Source organism: Ursus americanus, chromosome 1, assembly GCF_024610735.1.
Source record: "Ursus americanus isolate L20-20 chromosome 1, mUrsAme1.1.p, whole genome shotgun sequence".
Classification (NCBI taxonomy): domain Eukaryota; kingdom Metazoa; phylum Chordata; class Mammalia; order Carnivora; family Ursidae; genus Ursus; species Ursus americanus.
The window spans coordinates 82,615,281-82,637,046 of NC_142127.1; the positions used below are offsets into that span (position 1 = coordinate 82,615,281).

A 21,766-nucleotide genomic window follows, 5' to 3' on the forward strand; every position below is an offset into this window, starting at 1 on the left:
TTTAAATCTTCATCCTTCGTCATCCCATATTTCCAAGCATCTGCTGGATACCTCTATCTGGCTGTCTCAAATACAACACATCCCAGCTGAAGCTATATGATCCCTTCCTGAACTCTTTTCTTTCCTTCCTTACCTTCACTCATTCACATTTCAATTTCTACTACAGAACTTCCACAACTTATGGTGGTGTGATGCCTCAATAAACTTATCAAAAGTTGAAAATATCAGAAGTCAAAAATGCGTTTAACATACCTACCCTACCAAGCATCATGGCTTAGCATAGCCTACCTTAAATGTGCTCGGAACACTTTATGTCAGGCAACAGTGGGACAAAATCGTCTAATACAAAGCCTGTTTATAATAAAGTATTACATAGCTCATGTAATGTATTGAATACTGTACTGAAAGCCCATGTTACAACAGAGCATCCTACCACATATCACTAGCCTAGGAAAAGATCAAAATTCAAAATTCGAAGTACAGTTGGTACTGACTGTGTATTGCTTTCACTATTGTAAAATTGAGATTGTTCAAGTCGAGGACCATTTGTAAACGTCAAAGATCCAAAGCTTAAGAAGACACAGGCATTACTTGAAGGATTTTTTCACTCCAGGATTGATTGAAAGTTCTTGAAGGGAAGTAGCTTAATGGGCTTAAGAAAGTTAGCAGAGCCCACAGTATACTGGGGAGGTTCTTGAATATCATTATTTGGTAAGTCTTCTAAGTCAAAGCAAGGTGAAATAATTGTGAGAGAATACCTTTATACAATGAAAAGGGCATTATTGGTTATTATTGCATATCAAATGGAAATCTTAGGGCAAAAAGGTAGTCAGGAAACTTCTATTACCCCTTGGAATAATTATTGCAAGAATGTACAGACTGTTCTGTTTATAGATTTCCTGAAACATACTAAATGCTTTCCACCTGGTCATTCACTTACATTTAAGATTAGTAATTCTTGGGTCCTATAAAAACAATAGATGGTCTTAGATATCACCCCTGCTGTACTTTTAATAAGCTCAAACCCTGCATGGTTACATAAAAATCAGTAAAAATATAATTAGAGCAGTACCAGGTATTCTCAAGCCTGTGGGTGATGATTATAGATACCATCTCATTAGGGTGTCTTAATATCAGCAAATTAGACTCTGGAGACTGGGTGGGTAATGGCTTTGGAGAAGTTTCTGCAAAGAGCAACTGGGAATTTTGCTTCATAAAGGTGCCAAAAGGGAGATGGAGAACAGTTAGAGCAGAGGCTAACAAGATGATGCAATTGTGAAGCTTAATGGCAGTTTGGAGACACATCACACCATATGAGAGACTCATCATGTTATAAATGAGTATTAAGTATTATTAAGTCACAAGTATGAGAGTATTTGTCCAACTTCTAGTAATGGCTTAAAGTTTAATGTGAGACCTGGGGGCATTCAAGAGGAGACTGTGCCCTTAGTTCCCGTCTTCACAACTAATCATAATAGTGCTAACATTTTAAAATACCAGTTTAAGAAGGCAGTGATGTATAAAATTGTGCCTTGTCTGGTTCTAGTGCTGCAGGAAATATTAAGCAAAAATTAATTCGATCCCTATGAAGTATTTGTGTGATTTTGGCATCAGTGAACAGAATTTTTTGCTTTATGGGTAGGAAAAAAAAAGAGGGTTTTGTAGGGTAAAAAAAGTTTTCTTAAAGGAAGGAGGTTCTGCCCACTGAAGTTTTATCTTTCAGTACATTCTTTTTTAAAGAGATCAGTATTGCAGCAGCTACATGAGTTCTTGCAAAGAACTTTTTACTTGCGTGTAAGTGCACAATGTTAGGGCTTTAGATATGTGTCTATTTTAATTACAAAGTTAAAAAAGTATATTTAAAGAAATGTTTAAGGGATACCTGCCTGGCTCAGTCAGTTAAGCGTCTGCCTTTGCTCAGGTCATGATCCCAGGGTCCTGGGATCGAGTTCCGCATCAGGCTCCCTGCTCAGCGGGGAGCCTACTGTTCCCTCTGCCTGCTGCTTCCCTGCTTGTGCTCTCTCCCTCTCACTCTCTCTCTGGCAAATAAATAAATAAAATCTTTTAAAAAATGAAGAAATGTTTAATATAAAATTATATTTAATTAAATATTAGTAGCTGTGGTAGAATTGATCAGCAGAAGATGGACAAGAGTCACTTTCTGACCACTCAGTGTGGGTGGCAAGGAAGAGCTGCCACTCCCAGCAGTTCAAGGACAGTCTCTGTTACCATCTGGTGGATTTTCACTGACAGTGACTTTTAAAAACGCGTCATAAATTTAACTGAACAACATGACAGGATATACTAACTGGAGCGTTAATAGTTAGAAAACTCACTGGGTATCTTCCTAGATAGCATGGGGCCAAATCTAACCCCAACCTTTTACCTAGGCTTCCTAGAAACTGTGGACAAAATAATTAAGGTTCCATATTTCATTTTATTTAACATGATTCAGTGTGGTCAGAATAATTCATGTAAACGCATTCAAATATATAAAGTCAGAAGTGAGAACGACCTAAAAAAGTACTCCTGATATATAAATGGGCATTAGGGCCAGTAAATACAAAGGAACACATTTAGTTGAGTTCTTGAGTGAAGTTCTAAAAAAGAAATCCAACACTGCATTTTGATTTCTTAAGATAATCATTCATTTAGCCTGATGCCGTGTAGACTTCACGCACAGATGAGCGCTGGAAGCCAGCACCACTGCGGTTCTTATTATTGCTTTATTATTCCTTCATGAAGAAGTGAGGAAGCTAGTCAGGGCCTGTCCCATTTATTTGAGGGAAAGGCCTTTTCTGTATCTCCCCACCTTGACCCAGCTTCCTGCTGTGAACACAAGGATTTAATTGAAGATACCTTAACTCATTCATTCTCACAACCAGGTTACAGGAGAAAACTGGGGGAAAAGAGAAATTATGGAGGAGAGGTAAAAGTGACTCTGATCCAGGAAACTTTTTTTTTCTTATTTTTGGTAGTTTAACACATATTTTAAATAGTAATGTATTACTATCAAGTATCAGCCACTTCTCAACATTTAGTAAATAGAGTCTGTGTGTGTGTGTGTGTGTGTGTGTGTGTGTATGAGGGCACCAACATGCAATTTGTTATACTGCAGTCTTTCTAACCTTTTCTTTCTCTTCTCTTTCCGCCCGTACTCCTTTATACACACAGACCCTCTGTTTCTGCCCTCCCAAAGTTAAATCCTATGGGACAAATCACCTGGGGAATTTGAAATATTCATAACATCAATTGTGTATAACTAGAACTTAGGAGGAAAAAGAAGTCAAGATTTAGATTTTGTCAAAGGATTCTTATCAACTTAACTATTACATGCACTGGGTCTCTAACAAGAGGCTTTCCAGAGGCCTAGATCCTAACGTAAGAAAGGCATAATGTAGGTTTATATGGCAACAAAATCATCTTAGATTTTCCTGCAATATTTCCAGCCTCCTTTCATCCCATCAGGATTTATTTTTAGGTGCTATGAGTAGGCAATCTTCCTTGTTTTGAAGTTTTCTGGAACACCCTTTAACAATAAATGATTTACTCTAGAGCAGATCAAGAGCACTCACTGTTTTTTCCTGTCTGATTGGGCTATTCAGTGATGTTTGTGGAGTGGCAAGCACCATCCAGACATCTGCGCTTCAGCATTGCTCGGAAACACAAAGCAAGCATTTTATTTGAAAAAGACAACTCCAAGTGACATGAATAACCTTTTATCTTCAATACAGAATCATTAGGAACAACCGTAGAGTTGTCGATGCAGACGTCCCTATGGAGTCCACAGGCACCACACAATATTAACTCGGTTTTCTGTTCTGCAGCCAGAAGTTGGAATAATGTGAAAATGATAATTGGAGGAAATGTATATATTTTTTTTCATTTTTAAAGGACTTTCTTTCTTATAAACATTTTCTAGGAAATAAATCAGCTTGTACTTTTCACCTTTAGTAACAAATGGTTTCTTACCCAGGTATTTTCAATCAGCTATTAAATCTGGGGCTACTCAGATGCAAGCTGACAGCTGTAATTTCTTTTTGTAGAGAGGCTGTTTTATGTGTCACAAGTGTTCAATACATGTTTGATAGAAGTTTATAATGTGGCTATGAAAGCCAACACCCCAGACCAGAAGGCAGAGTGGTTCCCCGGCTGGGAACTGCCAATACTGTCATGTCGGATATTTATCTTTTCCACTTGGGGGACAGCGTTGAAACAGCTCCATAATGAGGTTCTGACTGGTGTCTGCAGGTCTTAGAGGACTTGCTGACTTATTTTACTTTAAAATAGTAAAGAAAAAAATTACGTTCTGGTACTCCTTCCTCAACATTTTTCATTGTGACTTTGGCCAAGGTTAATGGATCTTCACCTCAAATAACAAAATGAGTGAAGGATGGTTCTCCTATTCCTTCTTCCCTCCTACTCCTAAACTTATGTGTGCATCAGAATCACCTGGAGGGTTTTTTAAACTGCAGATTATTGGGAGCCAGTCTCAGAGTTCCTGATTCCACGGATCTGAGGTGGGACCCAAACTTTTATACTTTATTTTATTTTTTTTTAAGATTTTATTTATTTACTTGAGAGATAGTGAGAGAGAGCAGGAGCAGGGAGGAGAGCGAGAAGCAGGCTCCCCGTTGAGCAGGGATACTGATGTGGGGCTCGATCCCAGGACCCTGGGATCATGACCTGAGCCAAAGGCAGATGCTTAACTGACTGAGCTACCCAGGTGCCCCTTAACTTTTATATTTTAAACAAATCCCCAGGTGATGATGATTTCCCAGGGAACCACATTTTGAGAACCACTGTGCTTGTGAAATGATATATTTTTTAAAGATTTATTTATTTATTTTAGAGAGAGAGAGAAAGAGAGAAAGTTTGGGGAGTGAGGGGCAAAGGGAGAGGGAGAGAGAGAACTCAAGCAGGCTCTGAGCTGAGCACAGAGCACCACACAGGGCTCAGTGCCACAACCTGAGATCATGACCTGAGCTGAAACCAAGAGTTAGACGCTTAATCGACTTTGCCTCCCTGGTGCCCCTGAAATGATATTTTAGAAAATGGTTTCAATGTTATGTTATCACATGGCCATATATTATTAGTGACATTTTGCTAGGGGAAAATTTAAGAAATTGAGAATAGTTTGTTCAATACATGATTAATGTATCAGTTAATAAATAAGTTGTTGGACAACTTTATGTTGCATCTTCTAATGTGCTCTGGTGCTTACTTAAACCTAAAATGCCATCTAATTCAGTCCCTTGCTTTCCAAGCAGAATCAAATTTGAAAAGTCATTGTCTTATTCTTCTGCCTAACCTATTCTTAAGGAAACTGGCATATGCCTCATTAAATTGCCCTAATGTCACTGAGTTACTCTGATTTTATACTTATTTATTTCCTTTTTTTAATGTCTAGCCATGAGCTTCTTGCACAAACGGCCCATTTCTTCCTGTTTGGTCCTCAGCAGGAATGGAAAGCTACTATCCTGGGCATGGTTGCAATTTGTGTTCTAGAAGACTGTCCATGAATAACCCCTGAGCCTGCCTGAGCTGAGACTCATCCAGTTGCATTTATCTTTTCTATTTGCCAATAGTTTCCTCTCATAAAACTGCAGTTCTGGGATTGAGAGGGCCTGAATCTGAAAGAATTTTATATTTGAACATAGTCTTTGTAGTCTTTTCCTAGGATTTAGATCTGTTCTCAGAAAGCCTCTGCAAGTAAATATTAGGAGGTTTTATGGGCTGAACATTATCAAAATTGTACAAGGATCTTGATATGTTTTATTATCGCAATTCTTAGTTTCTCTGAGATTCTAAAATAAGATCATCTCCTTGATTTTTTAAGCTGTTATTAATATGGTTTCTGAATAGATTATAAAACATTTACCGAAGTAGCCAAATTATTTCATCTGTTTATAAACTTTTTACAAGAAAAAACAGCCAAAATTTTCAGCCAAAAGGCAGAATAGATATGTTTTTAACTGTGTATGACTTTCATATTCTATTTAGCTCAGTTACTCAAACATTCAAGTTAATAAGGTCAAGGTAAGGGATTAACTTTTGGGTAGGCCACTTAGCCTTTTTTTCTCTCACTGACCACTGTCTTGCAAATACTGACTTGTGGTCACAGGAAGGGGGTAAGTTCAGAATGGGGAAACTCTGGAGACAATGTGCAGGAGTCCAGGGAAAGCAGGACCTGGAAACCAGATGGGTCCAGCTGAGGCTCTAGGAAGTTCACGGCAATGGGCTCTAAGAACATATCTGAACAGTGAGATGGAACGTGAGGGAAGCTTGTCTGGAAGTAAAATATATAGGAGGAGGAAGTTTGCTTGTATTTGAAGTATGACGACCAGTAGAGGGAGCTAGGCTTGGAAACTTAGGGTGCAGGGACAGGAATTTAGCCTCTGGGAGGCTGAAAAAACAAACATTTTAATAATAACAATGAATACTTTATGAGAACTATTAATGGACAAGTAACCTTGTACAACAACTAGTAATGGTCTAAGTTCCTATACTGACACTTAAGTAGTGCTTACTTGTAAATTAACTCATTGTATACTCATAACAACCCTTTGACACAGATACTGTTAATATTCCCATTTAACAGATGAGGAAAGTAGATCACAGAGAGGTTAAGTAAGTTGCTCAAGGTCACACAGTTTATTATAGAGTCCAAAGAAATAGATACACTACTATGCTTACTGACATTTTTAAAAAGGAAAAAAAGAAATGGAGACTCAAAGACATTAACTTTTCTAAGGACACACTAAAAATGAATGGTAACGCCAGGATCTCAAGAGGCAGCTTAGTGACTCCAGAGCCCATTCTTCTGCTCTTTACTTTAAAGTTAATGCAAAATTGAGTCCAGAATGGTTAACTTATTGCAGGAAGGTTTGCACAAGCCGCTAGGACAGGGCCCAGTTAGAATTCAGCCATTAGAACCGGTTGAGCAGGCGGAACGATCAACAAGGCTGACCTCCTGTTGGACTCCTAACCAAGGTGTCTTTAAATTCTTCCGGACCTGGGGAAGGATCCATGCGGGATGGAGGTGGATCTTAATCTGTGGACAGACTAAGTGGATTAAGTAGGGAGTGGAAGAATTTGACCGCAAGGTGAAAAGTCAGACTGTAGAGAGCAAGACAATGTGGGTGTAATCTTATCTATATCAAGAAATAAGTTTAAGAACTCAGTAGTGACTGTTGAAGGATTAAAGGATGGAACTTGGCACCTTTGAATCTAACGCACCTGGCAACATATGGCGTTGCCTTGGATAATGGCATGAGAGAGTACCATATTGCATGTGACTAAATAAAGAGCAGTATATCTAGAAAGTGAATTTTGTTAAATTCTTTTAATTTCAGCAATCATTCCGTCCCAGATTCCTTGGTGTGGCTGAGCAATTACACAATGAAGGCTTCAAGGTATGTGATATTAATTTTTTTCAAGTGGTTTTCCATAAGCATTGAAATCTATTCACAAAAGAGACTATTAATGAATCTTAAGGAATGAAATAGCTCAAAATATATCTTTTCAACTTGAAAGATTTAACTAACATGATAGGTTCAAAACTTCAATAGAATAAAATTATTAGAAAGACTAGTTTTAAGTTATAACAAAGGTACCATAAACTCCACAGAAGTTGCCAGCTAAAAACTTAGAAAGTTTGGTTTATGCAGAATTGGGACGAAGGTCCAATGTGTTTCCAATATATTTTTCCTTGTTCCTTTTCTTGTTTCCGTATGAAGTCATAGTTTCCAGCTGTTGCAGTTATAGGCAAAACTTCTTTGCCACGAATACCTCCATGCAAAGCCTGGTTCAGTAAAACGAAATGACTCCCAAGGCTCAGAGTGGGCCTGTGGTCTTGGGGCTTTGTTGATTTGATAACAGTGAATCCTCAGCCATGAATAATTCTTTATTTTTTTCTTCTACAAAAGCAGTTACAGTTGAGGTTACTAAATTGTTCCTTGGAATATTTTAAAAATACTTAAAGTGCTCATGACTCTGGACAGGGAGTCCAAATCTCTATTCATGGTATTATTGCTTCTCAAATACACCACTTTCTTCTACTTTCTGTTTTAAATGACACATGTGTCCCAGTAGGTTTCTTGGCTCTGTGAAAGCCTTCCCTGTGATACAGTAACTGACTTTTCCATTTTAAATGCAGCTCTTTGCCACGGAAGCCACATCGGACTGGCTCAATGCCAACAATGTCCCTGCCACCCCAGTGGCATGGCCGTCTCAGGAAGGACAGAATCCCAGCCTCTCTTCCATCAGAAAGTAAGAACTGGGCAGAGTTTTATCCTCCTACGGATAGAGGATTAACTTCGGGAACTAGTCTGATATGAATACTTCACCTTACCCTATTGCAAGTCTTCTAAAAGTCCTCTTAGTCAGGCATTTCAGATGAATAAATCTGTGGATTATAGTGAAGTTTCATTCTTGTGAACTTTGCTGCTACTATAACGTATAATGCCATATGTCTATGTGGCGATACATAGCATCTTTCAAAACATTTTCTAGTAAGGATGCTTTCCTTCCAAGATCTCTGTGATGAGAATCAGAGACACGAAGAATGTAATGCAGCACTTTATATTTTATTTTTTAATTTTTATTTATTTATTTTAAAGATTTTATTTATTCATTTGACAGAGAGAGAGAGACAGCCAGTGAGAGAGGGAACACAGCAGAGGGAGTGGGAGAGGAAGAAGCAGGCTCCCAGCAGAGGAGCCTGATGTGGGACTCCATCCCAGAACGCCGGGATCACGCCCTGAGCTGAAGGCAGAGGCTTAACAACTGAGCCACCCAGGCGCCCCGCACTTTATATTTTACATCAAACATATTGCATATAGATGTGTATATCAAGTGTAAGATTGACCAGCTTGTGTGTCAATAAATCAGTCCAATTTATTGAGCACTTGCTATATGCAGAAGACTATGGTGAGTGCTAGGATAATGCCACCATTGTATTACCTAATGTCCTATTCTCTGATCAGGTTGGTTTTTATGCCTCAGGCTATGTTGTCATTAGATTTGGTAAGACATAGTATTTTGGTGCACCGTGTGAGTCTTTAGGAACTCCATTACATCAACACCTACAGAAGTGTGAGGCACAGGTACATATGAGATAATTCTCAGTTGTTCCAGGATATTACAATCTATTAAGTAGCTACCATTTGTTAGAGCTCTCAAGAAGGCAACCTATAAATCATTATCAAATTTATAAAAGAAGGGCAAATTGTTCAGACCTTAATTGTTCAGACTGGACTTCCAGTGATCCTATAAGCACTTGGTTAGGACTTTGTAAAATAACAATTAGCATTACTTCGTGCTTTTGACATTTAAATGTCTCCTAGTGTGTGTAGCAGCCCAGCAACAGAATGTGAAGTGATTTAATTCAAAATCAGGTGACCTGTGTTCTCATACCATTAGCTGAGAGGCACTGGGAAGCAGGCACTGAGGTAAAGTTAATCTGGGAGTTGGGAGTGTGGAGGTGGAATGGACTTCAATACTGGAGAAAAACCTCCTTGTAAAATAAGTAAATACCTATCAAATTACCAATTCTTCTATGGATAGATAGCATTTGAGAAAGAAAAACCTTTCCATTTAATTAGACTGACACCAGAATTCTTTCAAGAACACAGTAAAAAATTATAACCCCCAAATGAGTAATTTGAACGTCTATTTAGGAATAGAGGAGGGCGAGGGGCAGTCAACTCAGTATGGCATTGACTTGAATGGCGTAAGAGAATAATTCCGTTAGTATTTTAAACACTAATAATAAAATATACATTGCCACCTACAAACTTTTGTTTATTTTGATTGTTCTTCCAGATTGATTAGAGATGGCAGCATTGACCTGGTGATTAACCTCCCCAATAACAACACGAAGTTTGTCCATGATAATTATGTGATTCGGAGGACAGCTGTTGACAGCGGAATTGCTCTCCTCACTAATTTCCAGGTATGTTCTTTTCCTCAAATACAGCTATATGCAGGTTTTTATTTCTGCGCCTCCCTTAAGAGTATTCATCAACATATGCACATCCTTCTTCTCCCCTTCTTGTAACATTCAGAATGAGGAAGAATTTTTAAATAGAATCGAAAATAATGGTGCTATTATGGTAGGTCATGGCCTAACTGAGACAGTTGGTGATCAAGCAATTGAGATAATCAAAAGCCACGGATAGCCATGCTCTCTCATTAGCCATGCAATTATCTTTTAAATAAAAAGTGTGGTGTGGCATGGAATAAAGATACAAACTTTTGTTTCTAAATGAAAGCCACCATAAAAGAGCAACAGGTTAATGATAACTGAGGATCCTGGTATAGTGCAAGCACGTGTCCAAGTCACAGAAAATGATTACATGAGGTATGTTTAGTTCCACTTGGCCATGACCCACCAAATTCATCACGGAGAAGAACTGTACTTCAAGACTCAGTTAACTTTCTACCTATCATATTTTTTTTTTCCCTGAGTCAGTTTTAATTCCTGGGAAGTTAAGAGGCAGGGGTTACCTTATTCATGGTAAGGTCTGAAATATAGGAGAAAGTCCTGAATAAATAAAAATTTTTGTGTCTTTCCTCACATGTCCCTTTGGAAATTGTGAGCAGAAACTGACCTTTCACTCCCGCTTCATTAAATATTCACTTCCGTGTCATGGGGGGTCACTAAGATTCCTGCCCTTATGTTCTCAGGTGACCAAACTTTTTGCTGAAGCTGTGCAGAAATCTCGCAACGTGGACTCCAAGAGTCTTTTCCACTACAGGCAGTACGGTGCTGGGAAAATGGCATAGAGAAATAAACACCCAGCTCCGGCTGAAATCAACCCAAGCCCCACTGGATGGAAAGGAACCGAGTCCCCAGCCGACTTCCACAGAGACAAATATTGATACCAAACTATTTCAGTTTACTTGGTTAAACCTTCATTTTCTTTTCTTTCACAAACTGTTGTCCGTCACTTTTTACAAACCTTACTTAAACTCCTTCCTAAATAACTTGTCCTATGTGAGAATTCATCTATTTTCTAATGCCTTATTTTTGGTGGGCCAGGCTTACCTACGTGCTTATTTGCAGCTAACATTTTATGGTGCTGATTAACAATGATCAAGGTAGAAAATGTCACTGTTCTATCTCCTGAACTATTACTATACATACTTTCAAGACACTATTATTGCTTTTAAATAGCATTTGCCACACTCAGGACATTTTAACAAGGCAGAATACTATAAAAATTTGTTAAAATGAAATTGTTAAAATTTAATTTATGACCCCCTTCATCATGATGTTTGTATAATGCATCTTTTTGATAATTATTCTCAATTATCTGGCTCACCCAGGAATATCCCTATTCCTTTTCACAGTACTAAATTTGAGAAGTGACAGAGGTCTTTAAAGTATGGATTTCTTTAAAGGACACTGGTTTGCAGTTTTGTGTTTTGGAATATGTCAGCAGATAGTAGATACCGCTGAGATGGTTTTCTGTTCTCGTTTTCCTTTGGATTTTAACCTGAGCCAAGTGAAATCTTCAGATCGGTGCCGTCTCTCCCCACCTCCTCCCCTCCCACCACCAATTTTGGAATAACTTGGAAGTTATGTACATCCCCTTCAGATTACGGATTCTGTTGATCTACTGAGCCCCATACTGCGCTATGAATTCCACACATTTTAAGCACAAGGTCCCCATTTCTTCTGCTACAAAAAAAGTCCTTCCTACAGGACAGCCTGTATCACTTTTAAACTTATTGTGTTATTACAAGTGCTCTAATTGTAAACTTTTAAATAAAATGCTATTAAGAGGCAATACATTTGTATTCTTGCATTTATTTTATTTTATTTTAACATTGATTTAACTGATTTAACAAAATCAATTCACTTCTCTGATGAAACACTGTTTTAAGCCAAGATTATGTCACTTTTTTTTCTCTAAAAGCCATATAGGATATGAATGAGAAAATTAATATTAAAAATAATGACACCTAGGCTGTTACATTTTTCTTTTTTTTTCTTTTTCCCTCATCTTGTTTATAAGTCTCATTAAAAAATTATTATGTTGTTATATGGTTATATATTGTCTTTGATCTGAATCCTTTCAAATATACACAACCATACACTGAGTAAAGATTGCCACATAGATGTAATAAACTTTTAAACAAATGTCTTACATAACACAGACAAGTACTTGACCCTATCAGAAGCTGATCCATACTGCCAGGTGGAGATAGTGTTAAGGGTCCGGGTGATAACCATATCCCAGAAATGCCACCTAAAATGGGGCTTTGTGAAGGTCCTAAGATAATGATGTCAAAGGTTGTATCAACGTGTAGTCAAGGGATTACCACTTGATATAGATTTACATGACGGCTTTGCAAATTCATTTCCTCCTTCTCTCCTCATTACCACTGTGGTTGAAACATTCATTACTTCTTCCCTTTAATATTATAATAATGTACTCCCTAAGCATCTATTTATTCATTCACCTGAAAATATGTAGTGAGTTTCTGCAATGGTTGGCTTAGGATATACCATGATCCCTCCTATCATTCTAGTACGTTTCTGATACTGTACCACTTATCACCATCACGCCACCATAATAACCAACATCACGGAGCACCTACTATTCCTCAGGCCGTTCTAAACACTTTACATGATTTAACCCACTTAATCCTCTGAATGTCCCTATGAGACGGTGCTGTCATCTCCATATTTTAAATAAACAGAGGCATACAAAAGGTAAGTAACATGACCAAGATCATACAAAATGCAGTCTCAGTTTTTTTTCTTAATGTCTTATAAAGAAGACAAACATATTTAAAAAAATACATTTCTCACAAAGAAGAAAGACTTAACTTGCCTGCAGAGATCAGGGAAAGGCTTTTCTGGGGAGATGACCTCATGTGTTGTCTGGAACAGCATGTCATAGTTCCCCAGGGAGAAGAAATAGGGCATCCATTGGAGGAAATTACAAGTAATTTGTATGATAAGGTCAGGGTATATGTGGAGAAGAGGGTAAGGGTCAGAATTTGAGGCCAGAATCTTGGTTGTATATGTTTAAGCCACATGTAAATTTTTAAAACTTTGTTTTGTAAATAATTTCGAACTTAAAAAATTGCAAAAATAAAAATTGTACTCTCTTTACCCAGATTTACCTATTGGTAATATTTTACTCCATTTACTTTTTCTTGGTTACTTTTTTTTTTTAAAGTAAGATCTACATCCAACATGGAGCTTGAACTCATGACCCTGAGGTCAAGACTTGTAAGCTTTACTGACTGAACCAGCGAGCACCCCTATTATTACTTTAACATTTGTGTGTTATCTATGTATCTACGTATCCGTGTATGTATGTATGTATCCATCCATTCATCCATTGTCTTTCATCTGTCTATCTAAACACACGCACACAGAGGAAGAGAAAAGGTACGCTTCAACCAGGAGTAATTAGGCTGCTAGCGACTGATTTAGAAATGTAACTCATAGTTTGAGATAGTATTGCTTGCTGAAACTACGAGACATTCAAAGCAATAGTTGTTTTGTATTGTGGGAATTTAATAAAGGTTCTTAATTTTTATATTAATTTGAATAGACTATTTGTAAAATACAGTAAAATGAGAAGAATAATAGTAATGAATCAAGCAGCATTGTTCCTAAATAAAGCCCGTATTTTTGTTGGTGAAATAAAGGGTCTTTGGAAAACGGAAGACAAGATATATATACTCTCTCCCTTGCGCTGATATGAAATTACATTAATTTTTGTTTTTGTTACCTTTCTGTTTTCTAATGTTTCAAACTTAATACTTTAAACACAAATAAACAATGCATTCAGGAGCTTTGGTTGGCAGAGGGAAATGCAAAGAAAGGGAAGCAGATTTGTGTTCAGATTTGGCAAGGTTTTGTCCTTTTGGAACATTTTTATTCTTTCATATAAACAGGTTAACACGTCCTTTAAATATCTGAATCTGTTATATATCACAAGTGCAGACAGACAACATAGGAGCTATGTCTGTGGAGCTGAATAGAAAATCGAAATACCTTTCTCCATACTGAGAATTTAATATCATGCAAGGAGGACCAGCGCTACTGGGTGGGGAGAAAAGGAGCTCAGCCATCTTGTGAAATTAAGAGGAGGAATAAAGAATGATCCATTTATAGATTTAAGATTTTATGGCTTTGGAAAGGTAAGTAGAATATTTTAACTGTACTTCTGTCAAACTTCCCTCTTAAACAGCATTCCTACTGGAAACTTTTAAAAACAGCTACAACATTCATTTATCTCAACAGCTGCAGGTACTTGAACCTCAGCTTCTACGAGTGTCCACAGCCTCTTGAACAATGAAAGTGGAAATTAGCAGAGAAACAAACCATGGCTGAATCCAGTTAAGTGCTCCGTAATTACACACCAGTATCACCACGTGACGGCTGGTGCGGCCCCCTGCAGGCACAGGTGCCATAAATGCTCACACACACCCAATCAAATCCACAAAGACCTTTCATTACATATCATTTGAGGCACCCTTAGCTTGAAAGAGACTAGCTCAACTTTCTTTCCCTTCTTTCTCTTGCCGTTTCTTTTCCCTTTGCTCTTACACATAAAAATTCCATCTTTCCTAATGAATATTACTGCGTTATTGTATGAGAAGCTGGTGCGACTGGTGAGCGTGAAGGTAATGTGGCAGGAGGAAGAATGTCTATCCTCCTCCTGAGTGGCTCCCAGGGCTCTGTGAAAAATCGGTAATAATCGTCCCTACTTCTTCTCTTGTGCATAATGTAGGGTGCAAGGTTTCCAGAAAGAGAGTTTAAGTACCTACAGCTGTTGAAATCAATGCAGTAATGGGGGAAAAAAACCTCAGCGAGTCAAAATTAGCACCGTTTGTGCATGCTTCTTGTTGCTTAAAGATCATTTTTTGAGTCTTGACAACTTTCATTTTATAAATGTCTTGCAGCCACAAAAAAGTGCTATTGATTGTTGACCAAAACAAAAAATAGGCTTTTCTGGTGGCATTAAAGGTCCACTTTTCCCCTCCTGAAACTATCAGCCTAGCGAATTATTTCTTTAAGGTCTTCCCTAGAAGAACCACACAAACCACAGAAAAGGGCTTTTATCAAAGGAAGCAACACCAGCAGTCTCACAAGAAAGTCAAAGATGCTGTGTCTCCAAATGACAATCTCCCACACAAAAGTCGGTGCTGTTGGCTGCCATAATGAAGACAGACAAGACATCAACATGCAGAAAGGAGAGAGAATCCAAAAAGCTCAAAACATGTTCTTAAAGAAGAGAAATAACTTGAAAAATGTATGTATTTTATTCTTAAAGTAACATTCTAGTGGCCAGTGTCTAGAAGACTGTATTTTTCTTTCTGAAACTTAAGGGCGTTTGGCAATCTCTTTCATAGTCTACGTTCTACCTCCCTATGCAAGATCCTGGAGGGTGAAATATGGCAGGGCTTTGAGGTCTTTAGCATAACAGAAATATTCTGCTAAGTGTTTTCCATAACTCTTTACAAATTTCCACATAGAAAGCTGCAAATGAAATTTATATTGAAATAATTTAATTAGATTGTAACATTTATTTTAATCTCTCCATTCAAGAGGATTTACATATGGATCCTTTTTAAAAAAATATTTTCTAATTAAAATGAGGACATAATGTCATATTATTTGCCAGGTTTGATATACTTTCTTTCTGACTCATAATTAAAATATATAGGGAGCCTCAGGGGAAAAATGGTGGTGTTGCAGTTAAAATATGAATGAATAGGAGTTTTTAGAAATTTTTTAAACCATGAGGCATTAAGTATTTGATGTAAATTAAGCTCATACTTTATTTATTGTATCAGAATAAGATAAACCAACACTGAATTGACCCTCCCCAATGTTGGAGGCCTCCAGAGCAGAAAATCAGATTGTGCTATTTGTATCGTTACCTGCGTTGGGGTACTGTGTGAGGTCCTGTTTGCTTAGGAAGTAACTTGCTAACTCTGGTGCCTGGTTCTGTTGAAATCTGTGGATCTGAATTTCCCATGGACTTCTGAATGCCAACAGATGGTACTTTGTAGACTGAACCATCAGGAAATTGCCCCTGACTTACTCTCTTTGAGTTTTACCATGCTAATCTCCTTGGAAGACTGGTTTCAAACAGATATTCTCAGAAGTACATGAACCACACAAGTTTTTTCGTCACATACAGTAACTAAATGTCCATATGTACTAATGTCCATATGACAGGGTTGGTGTTAATCAGTGATGGTTTTCTTTGATCCATTGAGGTTACTCCATTATAAATAATTCCAGATCACCTCAGCATCCTTCTTCTTTAACCTGAACGTAGAGGTGAGAGCCAATGATGAGTCTCTGGTGTTGCTGAAGGTGGAGTCTACAGAAAGTAGAGAGATACTGTCTTACTGACTTATACTTCTGGAACCTAAATGATAGTAGATGTTCAAAACTATTGAATGCACAATATTTTGATCCCAAAAAGTAATAGTGGTAAGAAGTTTTTGATCAGAATGATTGTGGTCCTGTCTTCTCTTGGTTTAGGGGTTCCTGTTTTCTCTCTTGGCTACGGGGAACTTGTCCAGTATCCACTGGCTCCAGACTTAACCTCGCTCTTCATGTATACAGAATGCTGGAGCAGTTTGTAAAGGAAACACTTATCCACATCAATGTCCCAAATCTTCAATCTACTTTCTCGTCAAGACTACCACAGATCAGTGTCATTATCTTCAATCTTACTTATTGTTTCAGTAATCTTATGAAAGTTTGTGTTTATCTCCATGCCCATGATATTCAATAAGCACTTACTTATTGAGCTTTAAAAGTTATATTTTTCTGTGCCTTCATTTATTCTTTCTCTATGGTAGTTGATTCATGGTCACTTACCACTCCTTTTAGTTCTTTTTAACTTCCTATTATAGAATATTTCACACAGAATATTAATGGAAATCTATTTTTTGGTAGAAAATAGGTATTTTAACTTAGAAGCATGTAGTTGTTTGTATTTACTACCTATCACTTCTCTTTAGCCTTTTTGTGTCAAACTTTATTCATTAATTTCACAATATTTTTGAGTAGCTATGTTAAATAGAACAGTTTTGGACTTCTGAAGCTTATAGCTTAGTGGTGAATGCAGAGAGTTTTTTAAAAAACTATTATAATAGAGCCTGATTCAGGGAAGTTAAGGGAAGTTAAGGAGCCATTTAAACAAATGCCTGGGGCAGGTAAGGGCAGGCTTCCACAAGGAAGTAACATCTAGTCTGAAACCCAAGGGATATGTAAGAATTTGCTAGGTGAAGAAGTATGGTGTAGTCTACAGTGCAGACGCTCAGTGGAAACACGGTGCATGAAGACCCCGAGGCAAGGAAAACATACTGCATTTGAAGAATTGAAGGAAGCGGGGCAGTGAGTCCAGGGTTGATGGTGAGGCTAGGAAAATAGCACAGACTAAATCGTAAGAGCCCTGCAAGCCATGTTAAGGGATTTGAACACTTGACTAAGGATAATAGGAAGCTGTTGAAGTGTTTTAAGTTAGATGGCGACATACTTACTTTTGTATTTTTGAAAAACCCCGGTTGATTGCAGAATAAAGAATGGATTGAATGGACCAGGATTGGAGGCAGGCTATTGCAGTGATCCAGGAGAGAGGAGGGAGGTAGAAAGAGAGGTAGGGAAAGAGGGAGACAGGGAGAGAGAGAGAGAATCCCTTGGACTAGAGTAGGAAAGAGAAACCAATTTGAGGAATAATGTGTTTGAAGGAAAAGCTGTCATGATGTGTCTGGGTGAGTGTGAAGGGTACCCAGACTCAGAGCTCCGTTGTTGCCCAGGCAAATAGGTGAGAGAGGTCATGTGATGGTTTTGGCACTAGTGAACCCATGAGTTCCAGCAGGTTTATGGTTGAAAATGTTAAGTTATGTTTTAGGCAGTTGAGTTTCAAGGGTCTGTGACTAAAAGCCAGATTCTGGAGTGAGGCTTTTGGGTTTGAGTCCAGGCTCTGACACTCAGCAGCTGTGTGATTTTGAGCAGGTTATTTAAATTTTCCATGCCTTGGTTTCCTCAGTAAAATGGAAAAAAAGAATATCTATCTACCCATAGGGTCATTGTGATGGGCAGACTGAGGACACATAAATTAGGAACTTTGAAAGTGCTGGGTACAGAGTAAGTGCTATGGTGTTAGCCATTACTACTGTTGTTATTGTTCTGGAACATCCGAATGAAGATGTCTAGCAGGCAGTTGTATAATCAGTTTTAAAGACTGGAAAGAGATCAGTCCATGGGTAAGGTCATATCTTCTTAAATATTTATGATATTCTGGGGGAAACAAAAGATCCCTAAAATGAGACATTCTAGTAGTTATCATTGACCTCTTAGCAGTTTAAAAGTGAAATTCATGCAATGTTAAAATATTTAGAAATCTCTGAATAAAAAAGTATTCTAGGAAGATAAAATTACAAATTGTTATTTCTATTGATTCGTATGTAAGAAAATGTATTTCAGTACTATATTATCCTACATGGACTAACATAGCAAGTTTTAATATTCTGCAAGATCAGATTACCCCACTTTAAAATAACTTTGATATCTCTGTCAGAAATAATAAATATTATATTGAACAAAACCTTGCAATTATAAAGAGTAATTTAGTTGTACATGTTTGGATTTTGAATGGCCTCAGTGACAGTTTGGCAGATAATTTCTCTGTCTGATAGGGATGGACATTGTACTTTTTCAGACCGTGACAATGCTGTGATTTTCTGGGCAGTGTGGTTACTTTGACTTGAAGATTTTGATTATGGTAGAGATGGTCTGTTCATGAATGAGCCCAAACGGAACGTAGATTTCTATGGGAAGGAGTGATGGCAGGTTGTAGTTGTAGTTAGACAAGTGTTTATCAGCATGAGTTGCCTGGCAAGGACACTACTGTTTTAGGCTGAAAGATAATAGTAATATATTAATCACGGTGAACACGTTTTGAACACTTACTACTTTATCCAGTGCTATGTTAGCCTTTAAATTATGTTATCTTATTACTATGCTCCTTGCGTCCCTAATTTACAGGTGTGAAGAGAGAGAAAGTGACTGCTCTAGTTCGTATACAAGCAAGGGACGAGGTAGAAAGGAACAGGGAGTCTGAGAAGGAGATGAAGAAGGAGAGAGTAAACAAGAGCAAGGGGAGATCAAAGGAGTTAAGACAGGAGGGCAGGAGAAGTGGATAAGCAGATGGGAGAACTGGATTTTGTCTGAATACCTATATAGTCACATGAACTGATTTTTGGGTCCGTGTAAACATGTTCATGAAACCATGAGATAAAGTCAAATCTGTGGGAACTGGTGCCTTTCAGTGGACTCAGAGGATAAAGAAGTCTGCCAGGAGAGCAGCCAACTTGCACAGACTTGTTCCTGACTACATTGGAAGTGTACTCTGAGGGGCCAGGTACAGGGGAGAGTCAGAGGTCCTCGCTTATTTAGCTGGATCTCAATATGGAAGTGAAGTCTGCTTATAAATATGAAATGAGTTCTTTAGGCCAGGGATTTTTAGGATTACGCGATGATAGAATCAGAATGTCAGACTTGATTCCCTTGTGGCAGAGCCATATGTCATACTCTTTTGTGGTTATCCATTGTGTGTAGCAAACTACCCCCAAAACTTAGTGGCTTAAAACATGATTTTAATATATTTCCTAATTATGTAGGTTTGAAATTTGGACCAGACTTGATTGTACGAGTCCTCTGGTTTTGTGGCATTGGTGACATCATTTTGTGTATTCAACTGGTAGTTGGGCTGATTTTGAAGGTTCAAGATGGCTTCACTCACATGTATAGTGACTTGAGACGGATGACTGGAAGCACAGACCCAGCTGAGACTGTTGACCAGAGTGCCTACATCTGGTGTCTCCAATGTGGTGGTGTCAGGGCAGCTGAACTCCTTACATGGCAGTTGGCTTCCCCCAGAGTAAGGATTTTAAAAGACCTAAATGGAAGCTGCAAGTCTTCATATGACTGACATATCCTTGGAATTCTCAGAATGACATTCCTCTGCACTGAAATTGGCAAATACATCACTAAGACCAGCTCAGATTGCAGGAGGGAAGAATTAAACTCCACCTCTCAATTGAAGGAGTAGCAAAGAATTTACAGCCATATTTAATTAATTACACACCCCTAACTCCAATGAGATAATTTGCAAATATTTTCAATTGATCTAAGAGCCTAAAATTTTATATGCACAGTTACCATCACAGCTGTAAACACCATTCATAGTGCAAATCTCATCAGCAATGTATGAACAACAATTTTCTTATTTGAAGATATACGTAGGTCTCCCACAGTGCAAAATAATACTTTGCTGTTGAAGACTAGGTGGTACTTTAAAGTCACCTGGGGTCAAGGTCTGTAATGATAGTCATTTTGACAGACTCAAAAGCAAAACAGAGAATCTTTGCCAGAAAGATCTATTTGGATGAGGTTTAGAAAAGACAGGCAGGAAGTTTGGAAACACTGTATGGCTAGAACTAGGAGCAGACAACGTCTGCTTGGCAAGAACTACTACTCTGGACACGATCTACCAAAGAGGCACCTACACGTATTGTACACACATATAGGATTTTATGGTATTGATCACAGCGCTTTGCAATGGTAAGCACAAGATAGGTTTTAAAGAAATGAGAGCATGCGTACATGTACGCAGTCTTCTACCCACTAATCAGGAGAGAGTACTGGTGTGTGTAATGATTAAAATCCATATTTCTTGGGTTTGAAGTCTGTTTCCACTACTGACTTGCTGCATGACTTGGGGCAAGCTATCTAAACTCCTTGTGCTTCAGGTTTCTCATTGATAAAGAGGAGTATATAATAGTACCTAGTTTATAGAATTGTGGTCAGGTGAATTAGACAATCCACGTTGACTGCTATAGAAAAGTACTGGGCACAGAGCAAAAATTCAATACATAATCATTCTTATAATTACTTTTTAAGAATAGACCGCTAATTTCTAGGGACAGCTTAACTCTTTCTGGATAGAAGCGTCATTAAATCCATAATGTCCTTTGGATGAGGGTCTCATTCACAAGCAGCAGTTGACCTACTCTAGGATCTGACAAAATCAGAATGAATTTTGAAATGTTTTGCCATGTTTGTGCTCTCAAGCACAGAGGTACCTAAAAATCAATGTAAAGACAGATACCCAGCTGTTCAGAGATGAGAGGGAAATACTTTTCTTAACAGATAATAAAGATAGACGCTCTCGAAGGTGCAGAGAATGTCAGTTATACAGAGACCCATTCAGGAATTTAGTTCTTAGCTAATTGTTTTCCAAAATATAGAAACTACACTGAAATCAATGGATTTATTTGATCTACCACTATAAAGCAATGTTATACCAAAGCTGCTTATCTAAAAATAAAATGATATTTTAAAAAAGTTAACTGTTGGAAAAATAGCCTCCATAAATTTAACTCACTAGCTATGATCAAGAAAAAGCCTATTAACAATAATTGGTGGGTTCTCAGTTTTTAAGAATCCATAATTAAATTTTATTGTTTTATAAGTGATTTGGATTAATTACGTCCATAATAGACTGATGCTCATTCCCTACTTTAAGAGAGGAGATGGCAGTTTCATAGAATCCAGTCATTTACTGCAATCCTCGAGCATTTTATTTCCTGCCAAGGCAAATCTGCTACAAAGCCCCAGTTCCTCTTAGGATTTACTGAAAAGTGACAGGTGTTGATTTGCTGGTATCTTTCTCAACAGATTCGAATGAGCTAAACAAAATGACTTCTC

General features: G+C 37.8%; 1 protein-coding gene across 1 annotated transcript in view; it reads left to right on the forward strand.

Moving 5' to 3' along the window:
- Positions 1–11,795, forward strand: part of CPS1 (carbamoyl-phosphate synthase 1) — a 120,780-nt gene extending 108,985 nt beyond the window's left edge. The window contains exons 35-38 of the mRNA XM_045806648.2: positions 7,356–7,415; positions 8,159–8,271; positions 9,826–9,955; positions 10,690–11,795. Coding sequence (XP_045662604.1) covers positions 7,356–7,415; positions 8,159–8,271; positions 9,826–9,955; positions 10,690–10,788 — 402 coding nt within the window. The 3' untranslated portion in view covers positions 10,789–11,795. The remainder of the gene's footprint in view (positions 1–7,355; positions 7,416–8,158; positions 8,272–9,825; positions 9,956–10,689) is intronic.
- The last annotated feature ends 9,971 nt before the right edge of the window (positions 11,796–21,766 follow it).